The sequence below is a fragment of the Scleropages formosus genome, chromosome 6 (genome assembly GCF_900964775.1).
Source record: "Scleropages formosus chromosome 6, fSclFor1.1, whole genome shotgun sequence".
Classification (NCBI taxonomy): Eukaryota; Metazoa; Chordata; class Actinopteri; order Osteoglossiformes; family Osteoglossidae; genus Scleropages; species Scleropages formosus.
The window spans coordinates 33,872,829-33,899,828 of NC_041811.1; the positions used below are offsets into that span (position 1 = coordinate 33,872,829).

General features: G+C 44.7%; 4 protein-coding genes and 1 non-coding gene across 6 annotated transcripts in view; 3 read left to right on the forward strand and 2 right to left on the reverse strand.

Annotated features, from left to right (window-relative positions):
- Nucleotides 1-2,420: 2,420 nt before the first annotated feature.
- trnak-uuu (transfer RNA lysine (anticodon UUU)) lies at nucleotides 2,421-2,493 on the reverse strand. The gene has a single exon. It is a non-coding gene; the product is annotated as a tRNA-Lys (tRNA).
- Nucleotides 2,494-2,799: 306 nt separating this feature from the next.
- vps29 (VPS29 retromer complex component) lies at nucleotides 2,800-7,641 on the forward strand. 2 transcript variants are annotated; one of them, XM_018748640.2, is made up of 5 exons: nucleotides 2,822-2,897; nucleotides 4,031-4,042; nucleotides 6,187-6,378; nucleotides 6,830-7,065; nucleotides 7,508-7,641. In XM_018748640.2, exons 1-5 carry the CDS (start codon nucleotides 2,895-2,897, stop codon nucleotides 7,623-7,625), a joined length of 561 nt encoding a protein of 186 aa, XP_018604156.1. In that variant the 5' UTR covers nucleotides 2,822-2,894; the 3' UTR covers nucleotides 7,626-7,641. The 2 variants fall into 2 exon arrangements, with proteins under 2 accessions (XP_018604165.1, XP_018604156.1); XM_018748649.2 differs by lacking the exon at nucleotides 4,031-4,042 and having other exon boundaries at nucleotides 2,800-2,897.
- Nucleotides 7,642-9,075: 1,434 nt separating this feature from the next.
- gpn3 (GPN-loop GTPase 3) lies at nucleotides 9,076-12,506 on the forward strand. Its single transcript, XM_018755524.2, has 8 exons — nucleotides 9,076-9,271; nucleotides 9,597-9,705; nucleotides 10,351-10,518; nucleotides 10,674-10,798; nucleotides 11,087-11,202; nucleotides 11,292-11,388; nucleotides 11,739-11,867; nucleotides 12,093-12,506. Exons 1-8 carry the CDS (start codon nucleotides 9,224-9,226, stop codon nucleotides 12,156-12,158), a joined length of 858 nt encoding a protein of 285 aa, XP_018611040.1. The 5' UTR covers nucleotides 9,076-9,223; the 3' UTR covers nucleotides 12,159-12,506.
- Nucleotides 12,507-13,310: 804 nt separating this feature from the next.
- On the forward strand, nucleotides 13,311-18,138 carry arpc3 (actin related protein 2/3 complex, subunit 3). The gene is made up of 7 exons (XM_018755537.2): nucleotides 13,311-13,425; nucleotides 14,018-14,117; nucleotides 14,608-14,684; nucleotides 15,354-15,422; nucleotides 15,603-15,729; nucleotides 17,236-17,330; nucleotides 17,740-18,138. Exons 1-7 carry the CDS (start codon nucleotides 13,420-13,422, stop codon nucleotides 17,800-17,802), a joined length of 537 nt encoding a protein of 178 aa, XP_018611053.2. The 5' UTR covers nucleotides 13,311-13,419; the 3' UTR covers nucleotides 17,803-18,138.
- A 1,876-nt stretch (nucleotides 18,139-20,014) lies between these two features.
- LOC108934934 (sarcoplasmic/endoplasmic reticulum calcium ATPase 2) overlaps nucleotides 20,015-27,000 on the reverse strand; it is a 35,849-nt gene continuing 28,863 nt past the window's right edge. Inside the window, exons 12-20 of the mRNA XM_018753165.2 lie at nucleotides 26,314-26,433; nucleotides 25,631-25,849; nucleotides 25,208-25,543; nucleotides 24,708-24,928; nucleotides 24,281-24,483; nucleotides 24,001-24,086; nucleotides 23,573-23,706; nucleotides 23,252-23,369; nucleotides 20,015-22,980 (exon numbers count right to left, since the gene is read on the reverse strand). Of these exons, the coding sequence (XP_018608681.1) occupies nucleotides 22,714-22,980; nucleotides 23,252-23,369; nucleotides 23,573-23,706; nucleotides 24,001-24,086; nucleotides 24,281-24,483; nucleotides 24,708-24,928; nucleotides 25,208-25,543; nucleotides 25,631-25,849; nucleotides 26,314-26,433 (1,704 nt within the window). The 3' untranslated portion in view covers nucleotides 20,015-22,713. The remainder of the gene's footprint in view (nucleotides 22,981-23,251; nucleotides 23,370-23,572; nucleotides 23,707-24,000; nucleotides 24,087-24,280; nucleotides 24,484-24,707; nucleotides 24,929-25,207; nucleotides 25,544-25,630; nucleotides 25,850-26,313; nucleotides 26,434-27,000) is intronic.

Below are 27,000 nucleotides of genomic sequence, written 5' to 3' on the forward strand. Positions count from 1 at the left end.
CACACATAAAACCTTCAGAGCGTAAATTATGACTGATGGCTGCCATGTGAGATTTCAGAACAGTGCACACTGTTTGATGTGAGAAGATTTAGGTGGCATGTTCTATAAACGGAGCTGAGGATGGATGGGTCCCCCTGGTTCCACAGGTAACGCCTGGGTTCAAATGGACGTGGTACGGCATGTTACACCACCTCACAGGAACACCCAAAGTTCAAGAACATCACCGAGTCCGCAAGGTATGTGAGCACACACACAGAGTACATTCTGATATGGAGAGGTGAGACCTCTGAGTGCGGATGCCTCTGTTCTCATCGCCCTCCAGCCTTCCAGTTAAACCTGACACTTCCCTGGAACCGAAGGCCTTTGGGCAGCTGGCCTCATATGACCTTTGACCACTACTGCAGAAACGAAAAGAGACGTTGTGCATTTCAAATTAAAAGGCTGGAACCCGTCTCATAATGTTGGGCGGCCTTTGCCTCTGGTGGGGCACTTGCGAAATACTTGAGGGATTTTGGAAAGAAGTAAGGACACACACACACACACTTTCTGAACCGCTTGTCCCATACAGGGTCACGGGGAACCGGAGCCTACCCGGCAACTCAGGGCGTAAGGCCGGAGGGGGAGGGGACACACCCAGGATGGGACTCGAACCCCAGACCTACCAGAGAGCAGGACCTGGCCCAACCCACTGCGCCAAGAAATAAGGACAATTTCACAGAAAAAAAAGAAGTGAGTGTTGACTAATGATGTATTCACAATCATAGCACTTGTACCAACTTTGAGGGATATAGCAGACACTCACGCTGGAGTGTTTGATAGCAGCAGCCAACTCAGGACTTCCACACACACACACACACACACACACACTGGCTGAAGCTACTCACCCTGAGCAGTGTCATGCCAAACCAGAGCCTAACCCGGCAACAGAGGGCGTAAGGCTGGAGGGGAGGGGACACACTCAGGACAGGACACCAGTCCATCACAAGGCACCCCAAGCGAGACTGGAACCGCAGACCTCCCAGGGAGGAGGACCTAGCCAAACCCACTGCACCACCATGCCCCCCCTTTAGGACTCCCAGGTATGTTTAAAGAAAGGCTTTATGAGCACTTTTTCAGACTTTGGACAAATAATCTGACCTGTTCTGGTTGACAAAGTCTTTATATGAACCGCTAACACCCTTGAGAGAAGGATAAGCTCTTATTTCCCAGGTGGCTTGGTCTTCCGCAAAGGCAGAGCAACAAGCCAAAGTCACCCTGACGGAGCCCAGTGGAGGATTTCAGGGTAAAACCGGCGAGGGAAGTGCCACAATACAGGGACTCCGGGGATACTAGGGTAGCAGCAGAACACATCGAGGAGAGGATTGGGGGAAGTGGAGTGCGTTACCTGCAGGGAGGCCCAGTGTGGTGGTGGGCTTGGTGGCGTTTGCAAGGACTAGTTACAGCAGTGCTCCTTCGCAACAGTATGACGAGAGGAAAAGGGAAAGAGAAGCGCATGCTGGGGGGCATCGGAGCTGTTACTGCAGGTGTAGGGAGGGCAGTTAGGTGACTGTGGGTCCCGTGTGGCACATCTGAGAGGCGCAGTTCATTAAGAGAAACATTCACACCTCTGTACTGTAATTCTTACAATTAAGGTACCCAGTTCTATTAAAAACGATGCAGTGCGGCGCAGCAGGTTTGGCTGGGGCTCACTGGGCGGTGGGTCTGGGGTTCGAGTGCTGCTTGGGGTACCCTGTAGCAGAGCGGCGTCCTGTGTGTGTGAGTGAGTGTGTGAGAGAGAGAAAGAGAGAGAGAGAGAGAGAGAGAGAGAGAGAGAGAGAGAGAGAGAGAGAGTTCTATTATTATTAAAAGGTGAACCTCTGAATTTACTACCTAGGACATATGCAAAAATACAAGGCTACACTAACACTGTCCTCTAGTCTTTAGAAGTATCAAATAACCACTTTATAATGCACCAGAACTTTAAAAAGAATTCTTAAAACTTAGGAAATGAAAAAAAATAAGAAGAATGTGCCCTGTAATTTTTGCACTCATCGTAGATCATCATGTAGATCATGTTAATATTGCTGTAAAACTTTGCTGCGAGCGATTAGAAATCACGTATCAAAAGAGAAGCTGCAGCGATACAATAATAAAGGCCGAGTTGCCTATTTTGTCGATAAACGGACGCTTTTAAGAGAAAGGATGTGAGATTTGAGCTCTTTTCTGCGTCTTCGTGTATAACGGGGGCCGCCGGGTTGCGCAACAAGGTTCAGTTGAGCGTTGCGCTCCTCACGCCGCTCGGACCCGGAGCCCAACCCGAACCCGAACCCCGCCCAAAGTACTCTAGTGCGATACTAAGTTTCTCTAGGAGAAACAAGTTAATAACACGCATGATCTGATTCACGTGTCGAGTCGCTAATGTAAATGTGCCCTAAAAGTTCCGCCCGAACAGGGACTTGAACCCTGGACCCTCAGATTAAAAGTCTGATGCTCTACCGACTGAGCTATCCGGGCTCTTGCAGTAACTTCCTTCCGTCACATATTAGTAGAACAACTTTCTGTAAATTTACGTCTTGAGTGTAATGTGCTTTGCGAAGCGCGGCACGTGAATGCAAGATTTATTAAAAACAACATCAAACACATGAACAACAGCGAATGTTTGCAACTGTTAAAACTGCTAGGTATCCAGTTTGTTCTCAGTGCCTCACTGTGACCACGTACAGCAAACTCCCCTAGTCGTTGTTCGACAACAACGGCTTCGGTAAAGTTTGTCCTTCGCGGAGGCCCGTAATGCCCCCCCTGTGACCGCGCGCACGTCTCACCGTCCATTGGTTGGAACAGGCGCTGGGTGCGTTTCGTCTCGCGGCCGCGTACGCCGTAGCTTCCTGAACCACAGCGGATACTGGAGAATAAAAATGGTGAGGCGAAAAGGGTTGTTAAAATTAATATTTCATTGGCGCCCGTGTGATTTAGCGCTTTGCATTATGTAGTGAGGTGTAGATAATTGCGCAGCGTAACGCACAGAGCTCTCGTACTGCGCTGTTATTATGTTAACCGCGCGGCTAAGTCTCTGGCGAGAAATGGTCACATGACACGAGAAAACTGAGACCAGAGTGAGTGTGTCGTGGACGCGGAGCACTAGTAAAACACCCCCGTTGCCTCATTTTTACTTTAAGTTTGTCATTCTTTTATTCTCTGTTCTATAAACCCATGTATTTTCAGTGACATAAGCGACGGGGACACACTTGGTTGGTGGCGAACGCCTCAAGACTAGTGGTGTGAAGTTCGTCAGCAGGGCAGGTCGCGAGACTAAACCGTCACTCCCAGTTCGACAGGCTCAGAGCAGCTGCTCTGTACTTGAATTTATTTCAACTAAAAAAGCTTTGATCAGAGTGTCAATGTTTAATTTCTAACAGTGTAACACTTTTCATTCCTTAACAACTAGCCTGGAAAATATACACTTACATCTCCAGCTGTCTGTAATAATAATGTGATGCAGTAAATTGTGTATAAAGTTCAATTTCATGTGAAATCCAAGCTTTTTTATGAGCTCAAAACTGAAGTACTTTTTTGCTTGATGGTGTTATTGATAATGCAGCATAGGTCTGAAATCAGATTGGAGTTGAAACATACTTAGTAAAATAAATGTTTTCCACTGATGCTTCTAGGGCCTTTAATATATATATGTGTATATATATATATATTTTATTTGATCAGGACTAGAATTATGTTCTTCTGACACCTTACCAAGTATTTCTGTGGAATTTAATGATCTTGAGAAGCTTTATTAAATGCTTCTTTTTCCACATTCTGAGCCATGAAACTAACCTCAGTTGTTTGTTCACAATCACCTAACACTCCTTATTTGTGTTTGATTATTTTATTAATTTGCTCACTTTTGATTTTTCTAATTTGGTGTTATTTTTCTTGTTTGTTTTTTTTTTTTTGTTTGTTTTCTTTAAACTGTGATCATGCCTCATATTGTTCTGTCCCACCCCACCCCACAACACACCCTCCCTTTGTCTCCAATCAACCTCTTCGTTGCATTCAGGCTGGTCACAGAGTAAGTGTCCCTCTTTCTCTCAAAGCTCTCTCTCAGTCATGGTTTACAGACGCTTGTCTTACAGACTAATGGGAGCCTGTCACAGTAACACTGCAATGTCAGAGCTGCTGGACCACTCGCCATCACTTCAGTCTGTAAAATGGGCATGTGGATCTATGCTTTGACAGAAATATATTTCCATATCTCTCAATGTTGCCACATTCTCTAACAAACACCTAAAGTCCAGACAGACAAACAGGTAAGGCCATTGCTTTAGTTATGTCCTACAGCTCTTGTTTTCACTTTATAAGTAAATTGTTTTTCTAGTCTGGTTCATTTTAAATTAGTAGTCCTGAAGTTTTGAATGATACGGTCTTACTGAATTTCGTTGAACAATTACAGTGACACCCCTGTGTAAAAAAGTTTCCCAGTAAAAAAAAAAAAAAAACTGCCACAGTGGCTTATGAAACATAAACACACACATATTTACATACACCTCTTATTTATAGAACTGGCTTTTTATTCAGTACAACAAAATGTTTGTTACGTAGTTGGTTTATCTCCACAGTGGGTATTGTATTTTACAGAAAGGCTTGTATCAGACCTATTTTGAAACAAAAACAGGCACTTGTCTCTCAGTGGCTTCAATCTGGCTATTTCCTGGCTAAATCTAGTGTATGCACCTATAAATTACCCTGCAAAAACTGATCACATTTTTCATAACCAACTACTGTACTATATATATTTCCTACTTCTGTATCACATTAGAACTATTGATTAAAGTAAATGTAAAATTATAACTGAACAATTAGATTTAATACTTTTATTCAGTTAACAACATGATAAATATTTTATCATATTCAGTATGTTAAGTACTGTCATTTCTCATTCATGTAGCTGATATTACAGTGTTAATTATTTACCAATTTTTACAACAGGGTAATTTTTCCTGAAGTAATTAGGGTAAATACTTTGGTTAAGTTGTCGATAGCAGCAGCAGGATTTGAACCCAGGTGCTTTCAATGTAAGGCTGTAACCACGTCTCTGTCTGCTAGCCCTTATGACTAACTTCAGAAATGAAATGAGAAATGTACAACTATTGACTCATTTATGTAAATCATAGGAACAGCTTTTATAACATGTATCTCCTTACTGCAGTGTAAATAGTCTAAAGTCTAAATCTCACAATGAAAAGGTCATGTAACATCAACATTTGTAATGCTACGGAGCGCCTCTACGTAGGAGTGTTTTCAGACACAGGGAATGATCTTGTGTGCTTAATTTCTTTATATCATAAACACCTGTGAGCCAAATTATTAAAATATGTCCATGCAGGTTATACTGTCTGGTGCCCTATGTTTCCTGGATAGACTGTGGACCTCAGCCACCTGGCATTGAACAAGTTGTTATAATATTGTGAAATTCATTGGTTTTACCACTGACGTCCGTAACAATACCTTTGAGATGTTTTTTTAGCTTCAGTTCATGAACACTGGATAAGTGTCTTTGAACACGTCTCAGTGTTATTAAAATCCATACCTAACTGGAGCTTTAAGTGAATCCCTCTGGGAAACTGGGCAATGTGTATGAAATTCATAATTTAAATGTTCAAATTAGCAGACCTAGCACATCAACTAGGTGGCTTGGAGGATGGTGTTTGTTTGTTTGTTCTAGGATTATCTGATGGTCACTGTGTTGACATGACAGTGATTCTGTCCTTCAATAATGCTGAGTTAAAAGTAACCTTGTGGGCTGTTAGTGTGGGGCTGAATACTTGGAGAGTTGTTTAATTCCAGTGTCCTTGGTTTTAACCCATAATAGTGTTTTCATTACATGTTATGTGATTTCACTGTCATGCTTTTGCAGAACCATTCATAGCTGGATTATAAAACTTACCATATTAATTTGTACCATTGTTTTTTATGACCCAGTTAATTTGTTAAGCGCATAACCCATCATGCAGGGTCACCTGTATAACTCAGTAAAATGGGTTGGGTTGTTATCCGTCTTTGGTTCTTTTAACGTGTTGTTTTTGGGGTGTTTAAAAGCAGTAGCTAACAAATTTTTTGAAATGCAGTATTAGCCCAGAAGCCCGCCCCAGGGAGTAATTTGTAGCTGCCTGTCAGCTACTTACTAGGTTTCCCTTCGCCTCCTTCTATGCCTAGCTGGTCCTGGTGCTTGGAGACCTTCACATCCCTCACCGGTGCAACACACTGCCGGCCAAGTTCAAGAAGCTGCTGGTTCCGGGTAAGATCCAGCACATCCTCTGCACAGGCAATCTGTGCACCAAGGAGAGCTATGACTACCTGAAGACGCTGGCAGGGGATGTGCACATTGTTCGAGGTGACTTTGATGAGGTTAGTTTTCCTTGACCCCTGCTTCAGTGTGATATGTGACACCTTAGGGTTTTTTTTTTTTTTTTTTTTTTAAACATGCTGAAGACTGCAAAGTTCTACATCAGTTATATATCAATTAAACATGGGTTATTTTTCAACACAGCTTGCAGCCCGAAATGTACATTCCTATGTTGAGTTAGGAAAGAATACACTATTTGCTTTAACGTAGTAAATAATTACTTGAAGTTATATAACTTAGTGAAAGCACAACTTTGGTCAGCTGACTATGTAAAGGACATAGTCTGAAAAATTAGTGGAATAATTAATAAAAATGGTAGGTTGGCCTCTCAAAAAGTAGAACTTTGATCCACATGAGTGAAAGGAAGAAATCTATTTGTATAAATTTGTTTGCCTTTGTGGCCATGCTTTGGCCGATTGATGTCAGCTAGCCGTTTGCTTTTCCCACACACAGAACCTTAACTACCCAGAGCAGAAAGTGGTCACAGTGGGCCAGTTCAAGATTGGCTTGATCCACGGGCACCAGGTTATCCCATGGGGGGATGTGGCCAGTCTTGCCCTCCTCCAGAGGCAGCTGGATGTGGACATCCTCATCTCTGGACACACACACAAATTTGAGGCTTTTGAAAACGAGAACAAGTTCTACATCAATCCCGGCTCTGCAACTGGGGCATACAGCGCACTTGAGAGGTAGACTTTGAGTATGTGTGTAGGGGGCGGTAATCCTCAAATTCTGTGAACTTTAAGGAAACTATCCCCATAGAAACATTTTGTGGGAACATCTTAACATTGTACAATAACTGCTTTAGAAAATAATAGAATATAAAGGGACTGGAGAAAATGTCTAGTACGTCATATGTTAAAATGTGATTTTTTTTTTTTTTTTTTTGAGGATAAGCATATAATTTAACATTGTGTTCTTACCACAGTGATAGGGAAAGCAAACTTCTGAGTGTGAGGTTGGGTCTGTGTACCGCAGAGTTAACATCTCAGAATTTACGTTTATTCATTTAGCAGATGCTTTTCTCCAAAGTGACGTACATCTCATAGAAAATACAATTTGTGCATTAGATGCATTTAATTTACACAAGCAAAGTTAAAACCTGTGGTCTGTTTTCTTTTTCTTCCTTAGCAACATCATTCCATCCTTTGTTCTCATGGACATCCAAGCCTCTACAGTGGTCACATATGTCTACCAGCTCATTGGAGATGATGTCAAGGTGGAGAGGATTGAATACAAGAAGTCTTAAAAAAAAAAAAAAAAATGTAGATATAGGTTACCATGGGGAAGAGTTGCCAAAATGATGCAGCTCCTTTCATTCCGAACCACTCACTGTTCCAGAGAAGGTCTCCACACCGCTAATGCTGTACCGTAGTTGTTTGTTAACTTAAAGAAAAATGTATATTATTGTACATGTTGTCAGCATTTGCCTATGTTTTATTTACTGGCTGGAGCGAGAACAGTCACCTTTTTATTTGCATAATTTGAAGAAAGGAAGACTTGGTGCCACACTGTTCATTTTGGTTTTCATGTAAATGCCCTTTTGAAAGGCTTTCGCCTCTAATTTAGAGTACACATAATGTTGTAATTTTGTTATCCGTAATAAAATAACATTAAACGTGTTTGTTGGAAGGTTTTGTGGTGTGCTATATTTTGCATTAACATGCAAACATTTAATTACCATTATTTCCCGGTAAAAGAGTATCTAAGAATGCTGTGGCTACATGACGTGAATTACGTTTTTGTTGTACTATTTATATTGCAGGTCTGGTTTTGTTCTGAGCGGAGAGTCATCCGTGGTTCTTTTCAGTGACCTTTACAGCCTTCTGTTCCTCCTAGAGGGCTCGTCCTACCCTTTAATTCCTAAAAACGAGAATTCAGACATACCATGTAAGGAGGACACCATACAATTGTTACAGTAGTATCCAGATGTATTAGCAATGATTATAAATAAATAAATGTAAATGTAATCCAATCAGGCAGCGATAGGGCTTGTATAACAGCTGTGATGTCCTAAGACAATGAAGGAAAAATGGCCACATTACATGTTTTTTAGTGTTGAAACTGTCTTGGTTCTGTATAGGTTATACATGTACTGTGAAATATAAAACATGGTCCAATGCACTTGTGCAGCACATCCCAGTAACTAATGAATTACCATTGCTTTGCAAGTGTTTGGTGCTGAGAAGATCTGTGGACTTCCAGGTCATGTTTTGGCTCTAATTTAGTGTATAAAATGCTGGAAAAAGCATTGGCTCGATTGTTGACACGACCAGAGGCTATGAGGTGAACAACAGAAACCAACATGCATGGATCATTTAACATCACATGTTCCCGTCGCCCCCCCGTGTTTCATTTTATTCAAATTATTTAAGCAGTGTCCCCTAAATCACTACTGCCTCTAAAACATTTGGTGTTTGTATTCTAGTGAAGTAATACAAATATAGTGAGAATATACAAAAAAAAACCTTTTGAGGTATGTTGTCACATTTTCTCACATAGTTCAGTATAGTCGCGTGCATCCGATAGCGCAGCTAACATGGTCACATTGTACAGTAAAGGTGCAGCGGCCTGCCCTGGCGATTCGCAAACTTTGAGTACAACGGGGATCCGTAGCGACGCGATTTCGCGAACTTTGCTCTCAACGGGGACCCGTAGCGACGCGATTTCGAAAACTTTGGTCTCAACGAGGACCCGTAGTGATTTTAGTTCGCGGTCCGACAAGCGTGGTTAGCTGCAGAACAGAGGTCTACAGAGAAAAATGACTAATTAGTGTAAAATGTATGACCACTGAGGGCTCAGAGCAAGTTTCTTATAATACAGGGTTATAGAGGATATTTAGTCAAAATGCCTCGTTTCGCCCAGCTGGTAATGGGTCCGGCTGGGAGTGGAAAAGTAAGTTGGACGCCGGGTAGCTGCTATGCTAACGTCGAGCTTGAGTCAGTGCAGAGAGTGTTGTTGTCATTGTCGTTGTCGTTCACTCCCTGTGTGAAAAACTGTCCGCTTTTTAGGAATGTGGCTGTCTCACAGTTGTTTGATAATGCTTGCAGGTACTCCCACGAAACTTAGTCTCTTTCCACAGCACCACGCACAGCTCCGTTCAGTGATGACATATTATTTCTGTTTATAATCATGATTCGTCACGTCACGTGTTTGATGGCGCTCCCGCCCTTTTGCTCCTGCTCCTCCTGTCCTCTCTACTACTCTCTGCTGCCTGTAGAGCACCTACTGCTCCACTCTGGTCCAGCACGCAGAAACGATTGGGCGCTCCGTGCAGGTGGTGAACCTGGACCCCGCGGCCGAGCACTTCCACTACCCCGTGATGGCAGGTGAGGAGGGGCAGGGCAGCGCTGCACGGCAATAATCATGGATCGGACACTGTGTGTCTGTGTGGCACAGTATGCAGTATCATCATCATCATTATCATCATCGTGTGTCGTTTCAACATGTCACTCACTGAGTCAGATGCAGGTGCACCGGACTGACTGGTGAAGTTGTGACCTCCCTGACATGCTTACATGTGCATGTATTTATTTAGCAGATGCTTTTCTCCAAAGCGGCATCCAACGAACTCTATGTAGTTATGAGCCCACACACCTTATTCACCGTGGTGACTTACACTGCTAGATACACTACTTGCACTGGGTCACTCATCCATACATCAGTGGAACAAACTCTCTCTGTCACTTTCACACTCTGGGTGAACCTGAACAGCATGTCTTTGGAGTGTGGGAGGAAACCAGAGCACCCGGAGGAAACCCACGCAGACATGGGAGAACATGCAAACTCCACACAGATTTAGCGGGGATTGAACCCTTGTTCTCTCGCACCACCCAGGTGCTGCGAAACATCGGCATTGTGCTTCAGTAAACAAAGCCAGATGTACAGATGGTTGGCGCAAAGCCCAAAGCGCGTGTGCGTAGGTATGTGGAGAGAGGTGTGTGGAACAAGCGGTGGACTCTGCTCGCCCGCAGACATCCGGGAGCTGATCCAGGTGGATGATGTGATGGAGGACGACTCCCTGCGGTTTGGCCCCAACGGAGGCCTAGTCTTCTGCATGGAATACTTTGCGAACAACTTTGACTGGCTGGAGGAATGTCTGGGTCACGTGGACGATGACTACATCCTGTTTGATTGCCCTGGTATGACTTATCCACAGTCTTTTTCAATCTTAATACTGACTACAATGATTATAGTAATCGCGGTGGCGCAGCAGGTAGCTGGTGTCTCACAACTCCTGGCCTGGGGATTCAGATGTTGTCATCTGCATATGTTCTGTGAATTTGTCCATGTTCAGGTCAGATAGAGCTTTATACACACCTGCCTGTCATGAAGCAGCTGGTGGAGAAGCTGCAGCAGTGGGAGTTCCGGGTGTGCGGTGTCTTCCTCGTCGACTCGCAGTTCATGGTGGAAACCTTCAAGGTTGGATGCTCGTGGCAGTGGAAATTCGGCGACGCTCATCTCAGATACAAACGTTGTGTGCTCGTTCTTTCCTTGGTTTCACTGGCATCGCAGTTATTCAAAGGCTGACAGGTCTTTTCCTTATGCATGTCGCTGTATTCTGTGTATTTTTCCCTGCACACATGAAATGGTTATGGTGTCAAATTTTTGAGGGTACAAATAGCCGATGTTACGATAAACATAAACAGTTGTAAGAATTTGCTTGTTTCGACTGTACTGGAGAATAATTTTGCCTTTTGTGTTTTCCAGTTCATTTCTGGGGTATTGGCAGCTCTGAGTGCAATGACATCCCTGGAAATCCCACAGGTCAACATCATGACGAAAATGGATCTGCTCAGCCATAAAGCCAAGAAGGAAATTGAGAAGTAGGTTATTTTTCAGCATGGCTTCATCATGATCCAGGGGAATTATTCCTCACTGCTCCAGACTTTTTTTCTTCTTTGCCCCTGTGTAGGTATTTAGACCCAGACATGTATTCAATGATGGAAGACAATGCGCTTGGTCTTAGGAGCAAGAAGTTTAAGAAGCTCACAAAAGCCATCTGTGGTCTGGTGCGTAATCCGCCGTGAAGGAGGTGCACTGAAAGATCAAATACTGGAGAATCAGGGATTTGTACATTAGAATGAGAATTAATTTTAGATAAATCTATTAAAAAACTGAATCTTCACCCATATGGGTTGCAGTGGCTTGCAATTTGTAGAATGTGACTTTTTAAATCCAAAATTAAAATAAGTGAATTCTGCTTATTTCAGCTTCTTCGTATTTTACTGTTATTTTTATGTCTTGCATGACAGTCTAATTCACAGTTAATGCCCCTTTTTTCCTGTTCTTTGAACCTCCCTACCCTTGACATAGCGCAATACATTATAGCATCATGCACTATGGTTGTCTCTCTGTGCAGATCGATGACTACAGCATGGTACGCTTTCTGCCTTTTGATCGCACAGACGAGGAAGGAATGAACATTGTCCTTCAGCACATCGACTTTTCCATCCAGTACGGCGAGGACCTTGAGTTCAAGGAGCCCAGGGTAAAGTGGATCTGGGTGAAGCTGCCATTAATGAATGGCAGTGGATTAGTGCTTGAATGTCCGTAGAAGGGTCTTGACGCTCCCCCGCATCTGACCGTTACAAGAGCGCAGTCTCAGCAAGTCACACAAAGGCCAAATGAAAGCAGGGTTTGCTAATGTTTTTCCACCGTTTGCATGGACAGGCCCACAAGAACAGCACTGGTCTCACTTTATTTCCCTGTACAGGAAACCGAGGAGGAGCCCAGCAACGCCAACTATGACGACTTCTTCCAGGATAAAGTGGATGACTAAAAAACAAGGCAAGAAGGAAGCCCCACCAAAAGGAAGTGTAAAAGTTCATTTAAATGATGCCAAGGTGATATATGCAAAAGGTCCGGTTTTCTCTTCAAGTACCTAAGCTGCAAAATTAAACCGGCATGTCCTTTGTCAACAGATTTTAATTTATTGAGCTAATATGTATGTAAACCATATTGTATTGTTAGACTCCGGGTTTTAAGGACACGTTTCATGTATGTGATCGTTTTTCTTTTGTTTGTGCTTGTTTTTATGTTGTTATGGGAGCTGCTGTCATAAAGACGGATTTGTTGTTTTTAGGCAGATGTAAACACATCTGAGTCGCTGTAAATGATTGGAGTATATTTTCAATAAAAAAACTGAATATTGTTTAAAAAAAAAAAAAGAAAACACTTAAATATTTTAACTAGTTGGGGATGGTATGATTCAGTAGGTTATTGACATTGCCACACGAATATAGTTTACATTAAATTTATCAGATGGTTTTCTCCAAAGCAACTTCCAATGAACTTTATGTAGTGTTACCAGCCCACACACCTTATTCACATCGGTGACTTACACTCCTAGATACACTACTTACACTGGGTCACTCATCCATGCATAAGTGGAACACGAACACACACAAACAGCATGTCTTTGGACTGTGGGAGGAAACCAGAGCACCCAGAGGAAACCCATGCTGGCACATGGAGAACATGCAAACTCCACACCGAACCTGTGTCCCCTCGCACCATCCAGGCACCGTGAGACAGCAGCGCTACTTGCTGTGCCACCATGTTTTATGTTGTGGTGCAGTTCTGTTTGTCTTGGGTCCAACTAGACAGTAAAGATGACTGGTGGTTACATTTCATCAAAATACTTCCCCAAGCAGGTGCGGACAGGTGGTCCCAGCAACACGGTACCGTAAGAAGGGTTGTCACAATGGCAGTAACACTGGAGCCTCCAAAGAGCATCATCACTAATTATCGAATTTATGTGCAAACGTTATAGTGATTAAAAAGGTCAAACAAGGAGCGGTGCAGCTGCGGGGCGGGATTCACACAGCGGGCCCCCCGTGTGTCTGCAGCGCGCTTGCGCGGACTTTGTCTCCCCCGTGTGGCCACAGGTGGAAGAGCAGCGCGCCGCCCCGAGCCGAGCCGAGCCGAGCCGAGGCCCCCTTTTCCTGCACGAGCAGCTCCTCGCGCTGGGCGGAAGTGTCGGCGGGCTGCGCGCGCGGCGGTGCTCGATTCGCTTCGGCTGCTGGACACGGACGCTCAAAATGCCGGTAAAGTGAGGCGTTCGGCGGGAAAGTGACGCTTTTAGCCGCCGCCGCCGCTTCGTGTGCGCTTTTCGCCTCGCTTCGGGCGGCACGACGTTGAGCTGAACGCGACGCGGAGGAGTCGTTTTTGTGACGAGTTTTCTCTGGGTGTCGCCGCCCGCGAAACGTCGAGAATCTACGATCCTGTCGACGTGTCTGTCGTGAATGTGTGTCGCGAGGCGCGTTACGACGACGTGCATCTAAATGTACCTGTAAAAATGTTGCATTTATTCAGTTAGTGTAACTAAATGTACCTGTAATGTCGCGTTTATTTATTTACTGTCAGCGTAACTAAACGCAACAACTGTCGTTGCATTCCTTGACTGTCAATGAAAGTAACTAAATGTCACTACGTGAGGTTCAGGAAATGTAACATTCAGTTGTGTGTAACGAGTGAAACGCGGATGTTGTTTTCGTCCAGATCATGGACACAATTGAATTGTCAGTGTGTCACATTGAATGTGTGTGTGTGTGTGTGTAAGAGGCGGATCATGCGGCTCCTTCCCTCCTTTCCCTCCTCCTGCTGATGCTCTTCTCTCTCTTTGCTCTCTTCCTGCAGGCTTACCACTCGAACCTGATGGAGGCCGACACCAAGCTGGTGGGCAACATGGCCCTGCTGCCGCTGAGGACTCAGTACAAGGGCCCCGCTCCCAAAGAGAGTGTGTTCCTGCGTCCGCTCTGCGCGCTCACACACACACACACGCGCTGTCAGGGTCCGTAAGATCGTACCAAGTCAGGGACGTGGTGGTGCGGAGCCTGTACTGGAGGCGCAGGGTGTTCGGTCAGTCGTGTCTGCACTCCGAGTGGTGTGTCAGTCCACACACACACACACACACACACACACACACGGTGAGAGATTTAGAGTCGCACAGACGGAACAGGAAGTGCACCGCATGTCCACGCTCAGTGCAGTTATTTCTCTAAACTGTATTCCTTTGCATGTTTAGTAAAGTGAATCGTTTCCCTTCGGCTCTTTCTGCCCTTGTTCTCTGACGTCTGTGCAGATGTGCTGAAAGAACAGCGCAGGGATGAGGAAGCGGCTCGCACGCGAGTCATTTCCTTATTTGGTGATGTGAGACGGTCCTGCTCGGGGCGTCCTCAGCTCCTCTTCCGATTGGCTCTTTGACTCGGGCTCTTGTTTGTTTACAGCCAGAGATTCTGACATCATCGAGGAGGCCATCTACCATTTCAAAGCCAACGTGTTCTTCAAGAACTATGAAATCAAGGTGAGAAAATGCTGGGCTGTTATTTTAAGGAAGTCTTCCCCTGCTGCTGTTATTCTCAACCCTGATTTGCCACCAGGAAATGTGTGTGGTTCTTGTACCGTTGGGTGGGATGGATGGATGGATGAATGGATGGATGAATGGATGGATGAATGGATGGATGGATGGATGGGTGGTTGGGTGGATGGATCTTTTGGGCAGTTCAGCCCACACGTTCTCAGGTGGTTCTCCTTCATTGTGAGTTTGCATGCCTGAGCTCGCCCTGCTGAAGGTCCTGTCATAGTTCTGCCGGCTGCAGCAGCGCGGGGGCGGGTGAGACGCGCCCGCTGCCCGATTGGCAGCGGGGTCGAGCCTTCGCCCTCTTCCTCGCGGTGACGGTGGGCGGGCAGCAGCTCTCGACCTCTCGGTGCAGAAAGGGACGCTTTTTCCACACGGCCCTATTAACAGCGGGCTCCATATCAGAGTACGATATAGTTTGTCATCAGTTTTTCAGTGACTTAAAGCGTTTTTAACAAGAGACTCTGGGTTTGTCACTTTGGTGATGAATGCTAGACAACACAGATTAAATGAGAGTTTTCTAACTGCTTCCTCTTTTCTGACGATGGCGCAGATATTTTAGGACTGCGCTGCATTGCTGTACCGCGTAGGATCGAATCCCTTTTTGTCTCGCAGAATGAAGCGGACAGAACGTTGATCTACGTGACCCTGTACATCTCCGAGTGCCTGAAAAAACTTCAGAAGGTAAAGACAGTCAAGTTGTTAATAACAGTTAAAGCACGTAATGGCCCTGAGCGCTTTTTATCGATTGATTCTTCATAACGTGGAAGTCCTGCACGTTTCAACATGCGAGGGATTGGTTAGTGCGTTGGCACTTGTGTTTGTGTGAACCACTGAGCCCTAGCGCTGCGGCCTTGTTTCCAGTGCACCTCCAAGAGCCAAGGCGAGAAGGAGATGTACACCCTGGGAATTACCAACTTCCCCATCCCGGGAGAGCCGGGCTTCCCGCTCAACGCCATGTACACCAAACCCTCCAACAAGGGGGAGGAGGGTAAGCGGCTCCGCAACTCTTTACACCCATCGCCTGTCTAATGGGCTTGATTTTTGTTCCATGAAATCACACAATTTGGCAAATGTCCAGCATTAGGGGGTCAAATTACTATTATTTGTGATGAGGAAACAATAGGTTGATGAATGAAAAAGTGTCACCTAAAATTTAAAATTAACCAGAATATTTTTTGGTATTTATATGCATGACAATGACAAAACCAAGATATTTTGTAGTGTTTGTATTAATTTTTTTTTTTTTTTTTGTTATCCAAATTATTAAAACTGGCAACACAAATTCAGCGGGAGAGACACTTAACTTTTAGTCCATTTGTCACCTTTGAACTCCCGAGTCGTAAATCACAAGAGGAACCCTTTATTTGCAACACTTTTAAGGGTTCTGATGTTACAAAAGCGCTTAAAACGAATTAAGCTATTGACACGTTTACACAGTTTCTCTAACGGTTTGTATTGAATCTGCTCTTTCGGTTGAGTTCTGTCATAATTGATTTCTTGCTGTTGAAACTGTCACTGTGACAGGAAGTAGGAATTGCACAGAAGCGCAGTGTTTTCTTTTGCTCCGCTTTGAGTAGTGAAGCGCATAGCAGGCAGGGAGTAAAATACCTGGGGTGGATGTGAAATGACAGCGTTAGCAGGAAAAATATCTTGTACTGAATAATGAGGTCATTGATTGAATAAATACTATATATGTTTGTAAAACAGGTTGTTTATTATTTTATGAACTGGAGTGCAAGTGAGAGACATTACCTGTAATACTTACCGTTCCACAGCTGACCGCTTGCTTCCTGCCCATATGTTTACTACAGTAACGGACAGAAAAATGACCTCGAGACAAAGATCACCTGTAGTGCTTCCCCAAGTCTCGGACTTAAGACACAAGCCATTTTTGACGGTCGTATCATTGCACCTGGTTCTTGTCCACAGCCAGGAACCCATTTCCACTCCATCCTCGCCTCTGCCTAGATCATCCCACTTATGCCTATCACCCAGAAGGCATTGCACCCAATTTGCACCCCTCACCTGTGCTAGTGGTGAACCTTCTAGGCCTGGGTGTGTCCTGGTAAAACCAGTCTAGGCAAGCCGATCTTAGTTTTTTTTGTCACTTGTGGAGGTCAGTTAGAGACCACCTGTCGTCTGCCCCGTCGCCTTTTACCAGTTTGTCAAGAGCGATTCAACCAGGAGAACAAGGCGCCCGACAGGTTAGCATCAAGGAACACAGGGATGCTCACAAAGCGAGAAGCTCGGTGCACCACTCATTCCAATGAGGAGGGGCCAGTTGAGGTGGTTCGGTCACCTACTTCGAATGTCCCTTGGGCACATTCGGTACGTGCTGGACGGTTTTACATCTGTCCTGCAGACGCCTTAAATCGCTCAGGTGGCTCACTGCTCTGAGCTGCACCCAGATAAGCCACTTTGGAGATGGGTGGGTGGGTGGATGGATGGATGTTGTCTCTTCTTCAAAGTGTCCTTGCTATGCTGTGCTTCGCAGAAACTATGAGGGGGTACCTGCAACAGCTGCGGCAGGAGACGGGCCTGAGGCTGTGCGAACGCGTCTTTGATGCCCAGACTGACAAACCAAGCAAGGCGAGTTTGTGTCCTTTCCTGCATTCAATGTGCCAATAACCTGTGTATGTTGAGCAGGTACAGCCAATGGAGTGTGTGTCTGTCTACGTGTGGTAACTATAACATTTACATTTTTACATTTAATTGATACAAATCTTAGTGTAGCCATTATGGAGATTTCCTGTCATTTTGTTTCCATGAAACAGGAACAGAAACTGTGTTGACTCTGTTGGGTGTAAAATACATTTTAAAGTAACACACTTTCCAAAACCGCTTGTCCTGAGGGGGGTCGTGCCGAACCAGAGCTTTACCCAGCAACACAGGACACAAGGGTGGAGGGGAGGGGACACACCCCATCACAAGGCACCCCAAGCAGGACTTTAATGCATTTTAAACCGTCTAGGTAACTAATGGCAGTTTTTCTTTTCAGTGGTGGCTTTGTTTTGTGAAGAAACAGTTTATGAACAAGAGCCTGTCTGCACCAGGACAGTAGACATCAACGTGGACATTTTTACCACGATCTGCTTTTATTTGCCAGCTGGTTGCATCTGGCCAGTTTGGATGGTGTTCATACATTCCTGGATGCAAGATGCCATAAATGCTGGATTTTGCTTAATCATGTTAAGCTGGTGCTTAACAGAAGTTAGCCAGTATATTCACCTGCTTTGAGTGTTACGTGAACATGAGCGATATCTTTCTAAAACAATGGTGTTTTTGGAAACCTTTTCAACTATCCCCAAAAAGCCCCATAAAGTACCTTGCTTGAGTCCTTTGTGTCTTTTTAAGATGCGAGTTTCTTTTAATAAAGAACTTTTATATGCTGTTTCTATGATGGAGTGCTGTGATTTGTTTTTTTTTTTTTTTGGGGGGGGGGGGCATTTTGACCATATTTCCACATATACCACCACACCCCCCCCCCACCTGTACTAATGTTTTGTTTTTCAAGCAATGACATAGATTTACATACAACTTAAAAACACAGTTCTGGTCCCAGTTGAGTTTGCAAATTCAGGATTTAATGTACATGAATACACTGATGTACATTAATGTACACTAATGCTGTTTGCAAAACAATTTTGCACTTGAGTCAGACACCAACCAGCTGAAGTGTGCAGCAGTTGATCCTTCCCTTTCCCCAAAGCGTGCTGGTTCAGCAATATTGAAGAAGCATCTTTAGCTGTGGGGAGCTGCTAGTTTCTGTGTTAGAGCTGCTGCCTTTAGACCCAAAGGTTGCAAGTTTGAATCCCTCCAACTGTAGTACCCTCACACAAGGCACTTACTCCTCTATACAGCAGGGTAATTTTACTGGTGCAAAATAGGGTAACTAATGGTAACTAGGATAACATTGTAAGTCACTTGGGAGAAAAGCATCAGATAAATATAAATGCATCAGTCAAGGCACCCCAGCAAAATCCTGAATTTTCAGCATTTCCAGATGAATCTTTATGGGAACAATTCAGGGTAAAGTACCTTGTTCCCAGGTAATACAGCCAGAGATGAGATTCAAACCTGCAAACGCTGGGTCCAAAGGCAGCAGCTCTAACCACCCCCGTACCAGTTGGCCCGAGGTGAACGCAACACCACTGATGAGGGGTTCCATGGGGAGGAAAAAAAGACACTTGCACCTTTTCTCCAGCTCTTTAGTACGAGTGTCTAGAAACAAAATGCTTCCTTTCACTCCCAAGAGAAGATCTAGAGCACGAGAAGAGCAGGAAACGCAGTTTCACATTCCAACCAGCAGTCAAACACTCGGACAGCCGGTGACGTTTAACTTGTTTATTTACCCGAAACCACATTTCATGTGATGCGCGTTACAATCGTCAGCCCTGAAATGAAGTCATCCTATGTACAGTATTTTATGGTTGAAACATTGTGTTAAAGGGTCAAACTGCTCTTTACAAAGACCTGCATCACAATTCCACTTTACCGCAGGGCCCAATAAGTTACATTAATACAGTGGAAAACAAAACTATTTGGTTACTTTGCATCCCCCTAGAAAAGATTTCCTTAGGAAAAGTATCTGGTAATGAAGCAGACTGATGGTTTTATGCTCCTCTCTCTCTAACATTTCGCAGTACTGTACAGAGCCGTTTCAATGTAAAACACCGCTAATGCGTGGAAGCTACTTACAAGTGAAGAGCATGCATTACAGTACATTGTACATTTATAGAAAACTATGACATTGTACCCAGAAGAGTGTTACAAAAGGTGGCGTTAAAACTCCTTGTGTGTCGGTTTGAGTCTGAAGCACGAGCGCTCGTCTCTGCACTGCAAGGATGTTCGAGACACATCTGTTCTTGGCGCATCCAAGGCGACAAAGTTCACTTTTCGCCCTCCGGCGTGATCGCATCTTTCTGCCCATTGAACACCATCGCAGCGCTCTTTTAGTGCGTCTTTCCAATACGAATATTAAGAATAAAGATACATTTCTCATTGGTCTGCACATCTGCCCCCACATGCAGGTCTCGGTAGGGGCGCTGCTGCTCGGAACACACATGCACTACGCAAAAAGAGAACCTTACGGTTTTGGCAAAGGTTTCTACAGGAGGGGGATGGGGTTACAAGGCCTTGGCTGTGGAAGAGAGAGAGGGGAAGAAAAATGAGAGGGAAGGAAGGTTATAGTTCTGGAACAGAACCCAAGATTAATGGCTTTCAACAAAAACATCACCACCTCATCAGAAATACCTATATATAATTAGATACACACACACAGATGAGGCAGAGCCGATTGGTCTGTAGTTCACATTAGCACAGTATATAGTTTCTCCTTTGAGTCAGTGTTAAGGTTTAAGAATCTTCTGCCAGATGACACTAGGAAAGCTGAGGGTCCCAGACATAAACAGACCGTCCTGTACAAACCAGCAAAAAGGTACATAGCAATTAAAGACCAGGCTGTAGACTTTTCAGGGCATGAGGGAGGACCAGCCTGAGAGCTCACAGGGGCACGAGGCATCGAGGCTACGCATGTGCTAAGCCAGGCTCGATGCTTTTCGGTCAGAAAGCCCTAGTTGAATGCTTTAAGCTCCTCAAACAGACCCCCCCCTCTATTCTTTTCAGAAGGAGCCCTAAATATAACCCAAGCTCCCAGACCACATCCTTTCAGCAGCTTGGCCCTATTCACCTCTGCTTTAAAGCCATGCCAGAGAAGCCAAGGAATCATTTTTCAGCCTCTAGCCACATCAGTCCTAGATGTCTCACGGTTCCTGATGTGATGTAATCAAAGGAGTTCCATTTGCAGCACTGGAAACCCTGAACTGCAAAGTCTTCATGGACAGATGTGCTTATTTTAAACAACTGCATTACTAGGAGGGGGGAAAAAAAATAAAATCAAAACAACTGTATAGCTGAATATGACAGGGGGGAAAGCCTAAGAAATCTAAAACTGGCCACCTTCAGCATCCAAGGCTTGCGTTGATATATTACACATTAGTGACTAGTTCCTAAGACTGGCCACTGTGCAGCGCTGCTCTGGTTACAGCCCTCAGTGCACACGAGGTGACCAGTTTAAGAATTTACTGACCACATCACACGTAACACATGGGGTCAGAAAGCCCTAGCCAACATCAACATAGCAGTCGCTTTAGAGCGTTTGTCCTACGGAAACAGTTTGAACCAGAACCAAGTTCTTATTTCTAAAGGGGTGGTTTGTGTCGAGGTGCGATTGGAGAGAGGCAGATGGATGAAAATGTGTGTTCGTGGTCATGGCAACATGGGCTGGTTACAGTGGAAGGACGTGCAGAGGGAAGGGACATACTCACTGCTGGGGACGTCGCTGGAAAGCACTGAAGGAACACAGTTAAGGTTGTGTCACACTCCTATATTAAGTAGCACACCGAGGTTGGGACTGGCCATGGACACGCTTAGAGGTGCGTGAGGGTGTCTACAACACGGGGTTTAGCGGCTGAAGTTAGCGTGATGGTACAGACACCTGAAAATTCCTATTATAAACATATTGTACTATTTGGCAAAATGTTCTATGTACACATTTACAGAAGTCTGACAGCATGCCTTTCACCTTGCAGGTGGGCCAGCACTATGGCTTCGCCTGGAATTGAGGGCTGGGCTGCAGTTCATCTTGTGCTCAGCAGATTTAACACTCAGTATATGTATATTCAAGTATGTGCACATATGAATTCCTTGAACTGAAATATCTATGGCAGAAGAGATCCCTTGCTCCTAACGGAGGACCGAAGGCCACATTCAAACGTAAGCTCCATTTTCTCCAGAGGAATATTAATACAATAAAAAAAAAAGAAATTTTTTAAAAATGAAGAGAAAAGGACCAGGCTGCTTGGGTTTTAAGTTCGTGTTTCAATGACAGTTGCGAGTTGACTGGTTATTTTTTTAATCGGACTCCTCTGAATCAAACCCACATCCCACAAAAAGGTAACATTTACATCCTTTGTCAATCTCCCCCATCCCACCCCCTGAAAAACTTAAGTTACAAGGCTTGGTAAAACATACAAAATATCAAACACTGAACAAAGGGTTTTTTTTCCTGCACCAGCGGAGAAGGGCATACCTCAAGCATAATTAGTGAGAATTTCCAATGAAATAATCTGAAGAGGTGTGCTCAAGTTGGGATGGGGGTGGGGTCTAGAAAGAAGCATATGTTTTACTGAGGTAGCTGCATTCTGCCTAGTGCAGAAAAAAACTGGCATTTTTAATAAAATAAAAAAAAAGGGGGGGGGGGGGGGTGACAGGCATGGCAATTAGTAAGTTGTGGAGGTGGAATTAAAATTTGTTCAAATGAAAACCCACACCTTGTTCATGCGAGAACACAAGCATGCATCGTTTGTTTCAGGCCTACTTCTTAGTCTTTAGCCAACACACCCAAAACAGTCATTTCCTGAAAAAGCCGAATCTTCCTCCATTGCTCGTCCACAAACTCACAAATTCATACTGAAGACACAATGGTAAACACAATACAGTTCAATCTGCCATTTACTCCAGTCATTTGATCTCCCTTCCAAGACTACAAAAAATGAATAAAATAGTGTTAAATTTCTGTACATTTCAATCAACAATTTTAAATATACTCATATTTAGAGGGAGCAAAAATGTATGTTCTGAAACAGGACATCAGGTAATACAAATGAATCCCAAAATGATTTAAAAAAATACTAATTTAAAAGGTAATAACCAGGGGGAAAAAAAAACAAAGAATTTTCTCAAAACAAAAATCAACAAAATATCCTCAGGTGGTGGAATGCTTACATGTACAAGCACAAAGTGACTTGTTTTTACCCCATTTCAAAAGTCTTTAAACAATTAGTTTTATTTAATGTTTTTAGCAGTTGGGTGAGTTAATTTCCACCCTCACATGCATTCTGACACACTCACGCACACACCGGCAAACACACACATGCACAAATTGAGGAGGGGGAACCCGTGCTCATGTCAGTCAGGACCAAAACATGTCGGACACGTTAGTGTCAGTGCTATAGATCCACACCACCAGGGGAAGAGCTATGGCCACGAAGGGCCAGGAGATGCCCTCCATGCAGGCCGAAAAGGAATGCCCCTTGGTTGGCTTCTCCAGCTCTTTACCAGGCTCCAGGTAGTTGCGGGCTACGAACTTCAGCAGTTCATCCAGCAGGATGACAGGCAAGGAGATCTTCAGTACCATCAGCCACTGGGTCATGTTCAATGGAGTAATCTGGAAGATGATCTGGTGGTGGAGAGCACAGGGGTTGTGGTTATCACATTTTAAAAAAAGATTAACTCTTACAGTGGGTGCTGTCAATCTAACCCTTTCAATGGGTCAAATTTTTCCCCTCAAGAGCACCTGTATGAGCTGACAAACTGCCAGGGGCCTATACCTCTGTCAGTGGGCAAGAGAATCTGACATCCTATTCACTTTACACATGTAGAAGGGGCACATGGGAGCTGAGAGAAAGTAGCCTGTAGCAGCAGTACAGCCCCAGAGGGACCTGTCTCACCGGTAATGGCTCCACATAGAGGATGAGGAAATGCAGAGACATGGAGAGGCAGATGGCCCCCAGCAGCCACACATTCTCCCAGGGGGGCATACGGAGCAGAGACTGGTTTTCCGACAGGCTGCAGGACACACATGCACACACCTTAAGTTTAACAGCATGCAATATCATTATCTAAACAAGCCATGTGATCACAAGCCACAAAACTGTCAGCAATTAAACACACGGGGGCTGTTTACTGAAGCTACAAGCTCTACTTCTTACTACTTCTCATGTCACTGATCAGTATTTCTTTCCTGCCAAGCTATCCAACATGCAGCTCACCTATTGAGGGCATTGCACATCTCGATGGTGACCAGCACGGAGAGGGCCATGGTCATGGGGTAGGGCGACTCAAACACCTCGCAGTGTAGGCCCTGGAACTCGGGGTTGTCGGGACCACACTGCAGGAAATGGCTCTGTAGAGAAACACAAGAAACCATAGCAGAACATCAGCACACGACTGACTGCGTGTGTCTGCAAACGCATATATTCCGAAGTATTTCGGTACAGACTCAATCGATTGTCACTATGGTAATTCCCATCTACTTGTGCAGGGGTGGTGTAAAGGCAGCCATTGCATTTAATGTATTAAGACACAGAACATTCAGCAAAAGTTGAACAAAGAGAAACCAGTGTACAACGCTTATGCTGATTACGCGCAAAAGACATCACTGCCTTCAGCAGTCCAGCAGGGGGTGCTGTTCTCTCACCAGCTGGTAGAAGGTGACCCTAGGTCCATCGTCAGCAGCAATAAACCACCAGGCTGCAGCACCCACTGTGGCAGCACCCACATAACCTGTAGGCAGGGAGGCGGTACAATAATTGAACAATTCAGTAATAGCTCCAATCAAAGAGAGATGCACACATAGGATAAAGAGGAATTAATGTGTGCATATTAAATGCGTCCCTCCCACCCCTTCCAGCTTCAGCACGAAGGCTTACACGTGCAAGCTGGTGCAAGTTGGTGGTAGGGTTAGATCAGCGGCTTACCTCCAATAGCCAAGTATCTGAAGAAGAGCCAGCCGGAAATGAGAGGTTCACGAGCATTGCGAGGGGGCTTGGTCATTATGTCTAAGTCAGGAGGGTTGAAGCCTAGCGCTGTGGCTGGCAGACCATCCGTCACCAGGTTTACCCACAGCAGCTGCACCGGGATGAGGGCCTCGGGAAAGCCCAGTGCTGCCGTCAGGAAGATGCTATTGCCACAGAAACACCATAGAAACCAGATTAACCATACCCAGTCAACAGAGACATTTCTGCTTTAATTACAATTTTCACTGTCAGAACTGGTAGATTTACCTAAATGGCACTTTGAAGGAATTCAAGCGGCCATTTCTCACAAGGAACCTACTGCTCCATAACCGCATCTCTGCAGTTTGGTCAGGTTTGTAAAACAAAAATGACAAGGTCGAGCTCTCACCATACAACCTCACCCACATTGGAGGAGATGAGGTAACGGATGAACTGTTTCATGTTGTTGTAGATGGCACGGCCCTCTTCTACAGCGGCGACTATGGTGGCAAAGTTGTCATCAGCCAGCACCATCTCTGATGCTGTTTTGGCCACAGCAGTGCCCGAGCCCATGGCAATGCCAATCTCTGCCTTCTTCAAGGCAGGAGCATCGTTCACACCATCACCTGTCTATGGAATGAGACCAATGAAGAGAGGAAACAGTCACTGACACCAAAGTGAGAGCACACACATATAGAGTGTACTCAAGGGTTCCTTCTCACAACCAAACCTGAGATGAGTAATTGACACCACGTTTGTAGATCACATGCAGATAACCAAATCATGTCATCACCTCACCACCAAAAACATCCTTTTGAACCGATAATCAATAAGCACATCAGAAACTAACTAATGGTGCTATTTGCCCCACATCCATGCTTTATTAATGTACCTGGATGCTCAACTCACCATTGCTGTGATCTCATCATATGACTGAAGGAACTCCACAATCTTGGACTTGTGGGAAGGCTCAACGCGGGCAAAACACCGTGCTTTCACTACTGCTTCACGCTGCTGCTGGGCTGACAGGTCATCGAATTCACGGCCAGTAAAGGCCATGCCGCCCACCTCCTCATCCTCGCCAAAGATGCCGATACGGCGGCAGATGGCAACGGCCGTGCCTTTGTTGTCACCGGTGATCATGATGACACGGATGCCGGCCAGTCGGCAGAGTTTGATAGACGCAGCTACCTCGGACCGGGGTGGGTCCAGCATGCCAACACAACCCACGAAGGTCAGGTCCGTCTGGAAACAGCCAAGTCACATAGTTGTTAAGATTTTCCATAAAAACACTTCATATTATCATCTGCCAGGTGTCAGTGGCACCCTCACCTCGTATTCAGCAAAACGGGCAGAGTCCTCCAGCAGCATGTGCTCCTTGCGGGGTGGGTTGTCACGAGTAGCCAGTGCCAGGCAACGCAGTGTGTCCCGGCCAGTGCCATACTCTCGGATCACTGACATAATCCTGTCTTTGATGCCTTGGGTCAGCAGCACTTTGTCGCTGCCCACTCTGATGTGAGTACACCTTTCAATCACTCCTTCTGGAGCACCCTGCAACCAGATTCAGGATTACTGAAAAACTTGCCAAAGCATATATCATGCATACATGGTTCTTTTCAGATAAAAAGGGAAAAACTCAGTCCACATCTAAAACAAAGTATTAATGGGTCTGCAGAGACTTCCTCTCTACAGTGGTTTTGCTGTTACAAGAGAAAAGGCTAAAGGTCAAGAGGATCATCTAACTCAAAAAGACACAATAACAGTAGAGTACTACAAGATAATGAAGCCCTTAATTTCAACACTCAGAGGTATCGTTTGCAGAGTAACTATGTGCTGATATACATACAAAATATTTGCAAGCTGTGAGGAATCTGAGGAAGACCGTGTTGCTTGAGAGCTGTGACTGCCCAGAGACTGCTTATAAACCTCTCAGCAACCAAAAGGCTGTTAACTGGAAAGGCCATATGATTGTGGAATATGGTCAGGGAATACTATAATAGTAACAGCTAACTTACCTTCACAAACATCTTGCCAATAGAGGACCGAGCCTTGTTGGGGGTGCAGTAGACAGACATTGATTTCCTGTCCCTAGAAAACTCCAGTGTGAACTCTTTCCTCATTAGCTGCTTCACCACCTGTTATAGAAATAAGTTAATTCATTCAGCAGATTTTTGCAAAAACAAAAAACAAAAAAAAAAAAAAGACTTCCGATAAACGCCATGTAGTGTTATTAGCCCGTACCTTATTCACCCAAGGTGACTTTACAATTCTAGATACACTACTTACAATGGGGTCACTCATCTATACATCAGTGAAACACAATTTCTCCCTGTGTCTCTCTCTCTCACTCACACACACACACACACACACACACACACACACACACACACACACACACACACACACCAATCCACCTTAACAGCATGTCTTCGGACTATGGGAGGGAACTGGAATAACTAGAGGAAACCCACTCAGACACAGGGAGAACATTCAAACTCCACACAGATTGAGCAGGGACTGAACACACAAACACAACACAAACAGATCAAAGGATTCAAGTGCCACTACAAATATGATATGTGAAAGACATTCATGAAGAACTGGTACAGCGTACTTCCTACAGTCAGTCAGCTTCAAACTTTCAATCACATATGTATAGCTGTTTTCCCTGGAGAAACTGCAGAAACACCCTGTACATGCTG

Bases quoted from the DNA above. Each gene is read 5' to 3' on its own strand.
- vps29 (XM_018748640.2), top strand. The intron at 6,379-6,829 runs GTTAGTTTTCCT...TCCCACACACAG, and splicing joins TTCGAGGTGACTTTGATGAG to AACCTTAACTACCCAGAGCA. The intron at 7,066-7,507 runs GTAGACTTTGAG...TTTCTTCCTTAG, and splicing joins GCATACAGCGCACTTGAGAG to CAACATCATTCCATCCTTTG.
- gpn3 (XM_018755524.2), top strand. From the start codon at position 9,224: ATGCCTCGTTTCGCCCAGCTGGTAATGGGTCCGGCTGGGAGTGGAAAA. The intron at 10,519-10,673 runs GTATGACTTATC...GTCCATGTTCAG, and splicing joins CATCCTGTTTGATTGCCCTG to GTCAGATAGAGCTTTATACA. The intron at 11,203-11,291 runs GTAGGTTATTTT...GCCCCTGTGTAG, and splicing joins GCCAAGAAGGAAATTGAGAA to GTATTTAGACCCAGACATGT.
- arpc3 (XM_018755537.2), top strand. The intron at 15,423-15,602 runs GTAAAGACAGTC...CCTTGTTTCCAG, and splicing joins GCCTGAAAAAACTTCAGAAG to TGCACCTCCAAGAGCCAAGG. The intron at 15,730-17,235 runs GTAAGCGGCTCC...TGTGCTTCGCAG, and splicing joins CTCCAACAAGGGGGAGGAGG to AAACTATGAGGGGGTACCTG.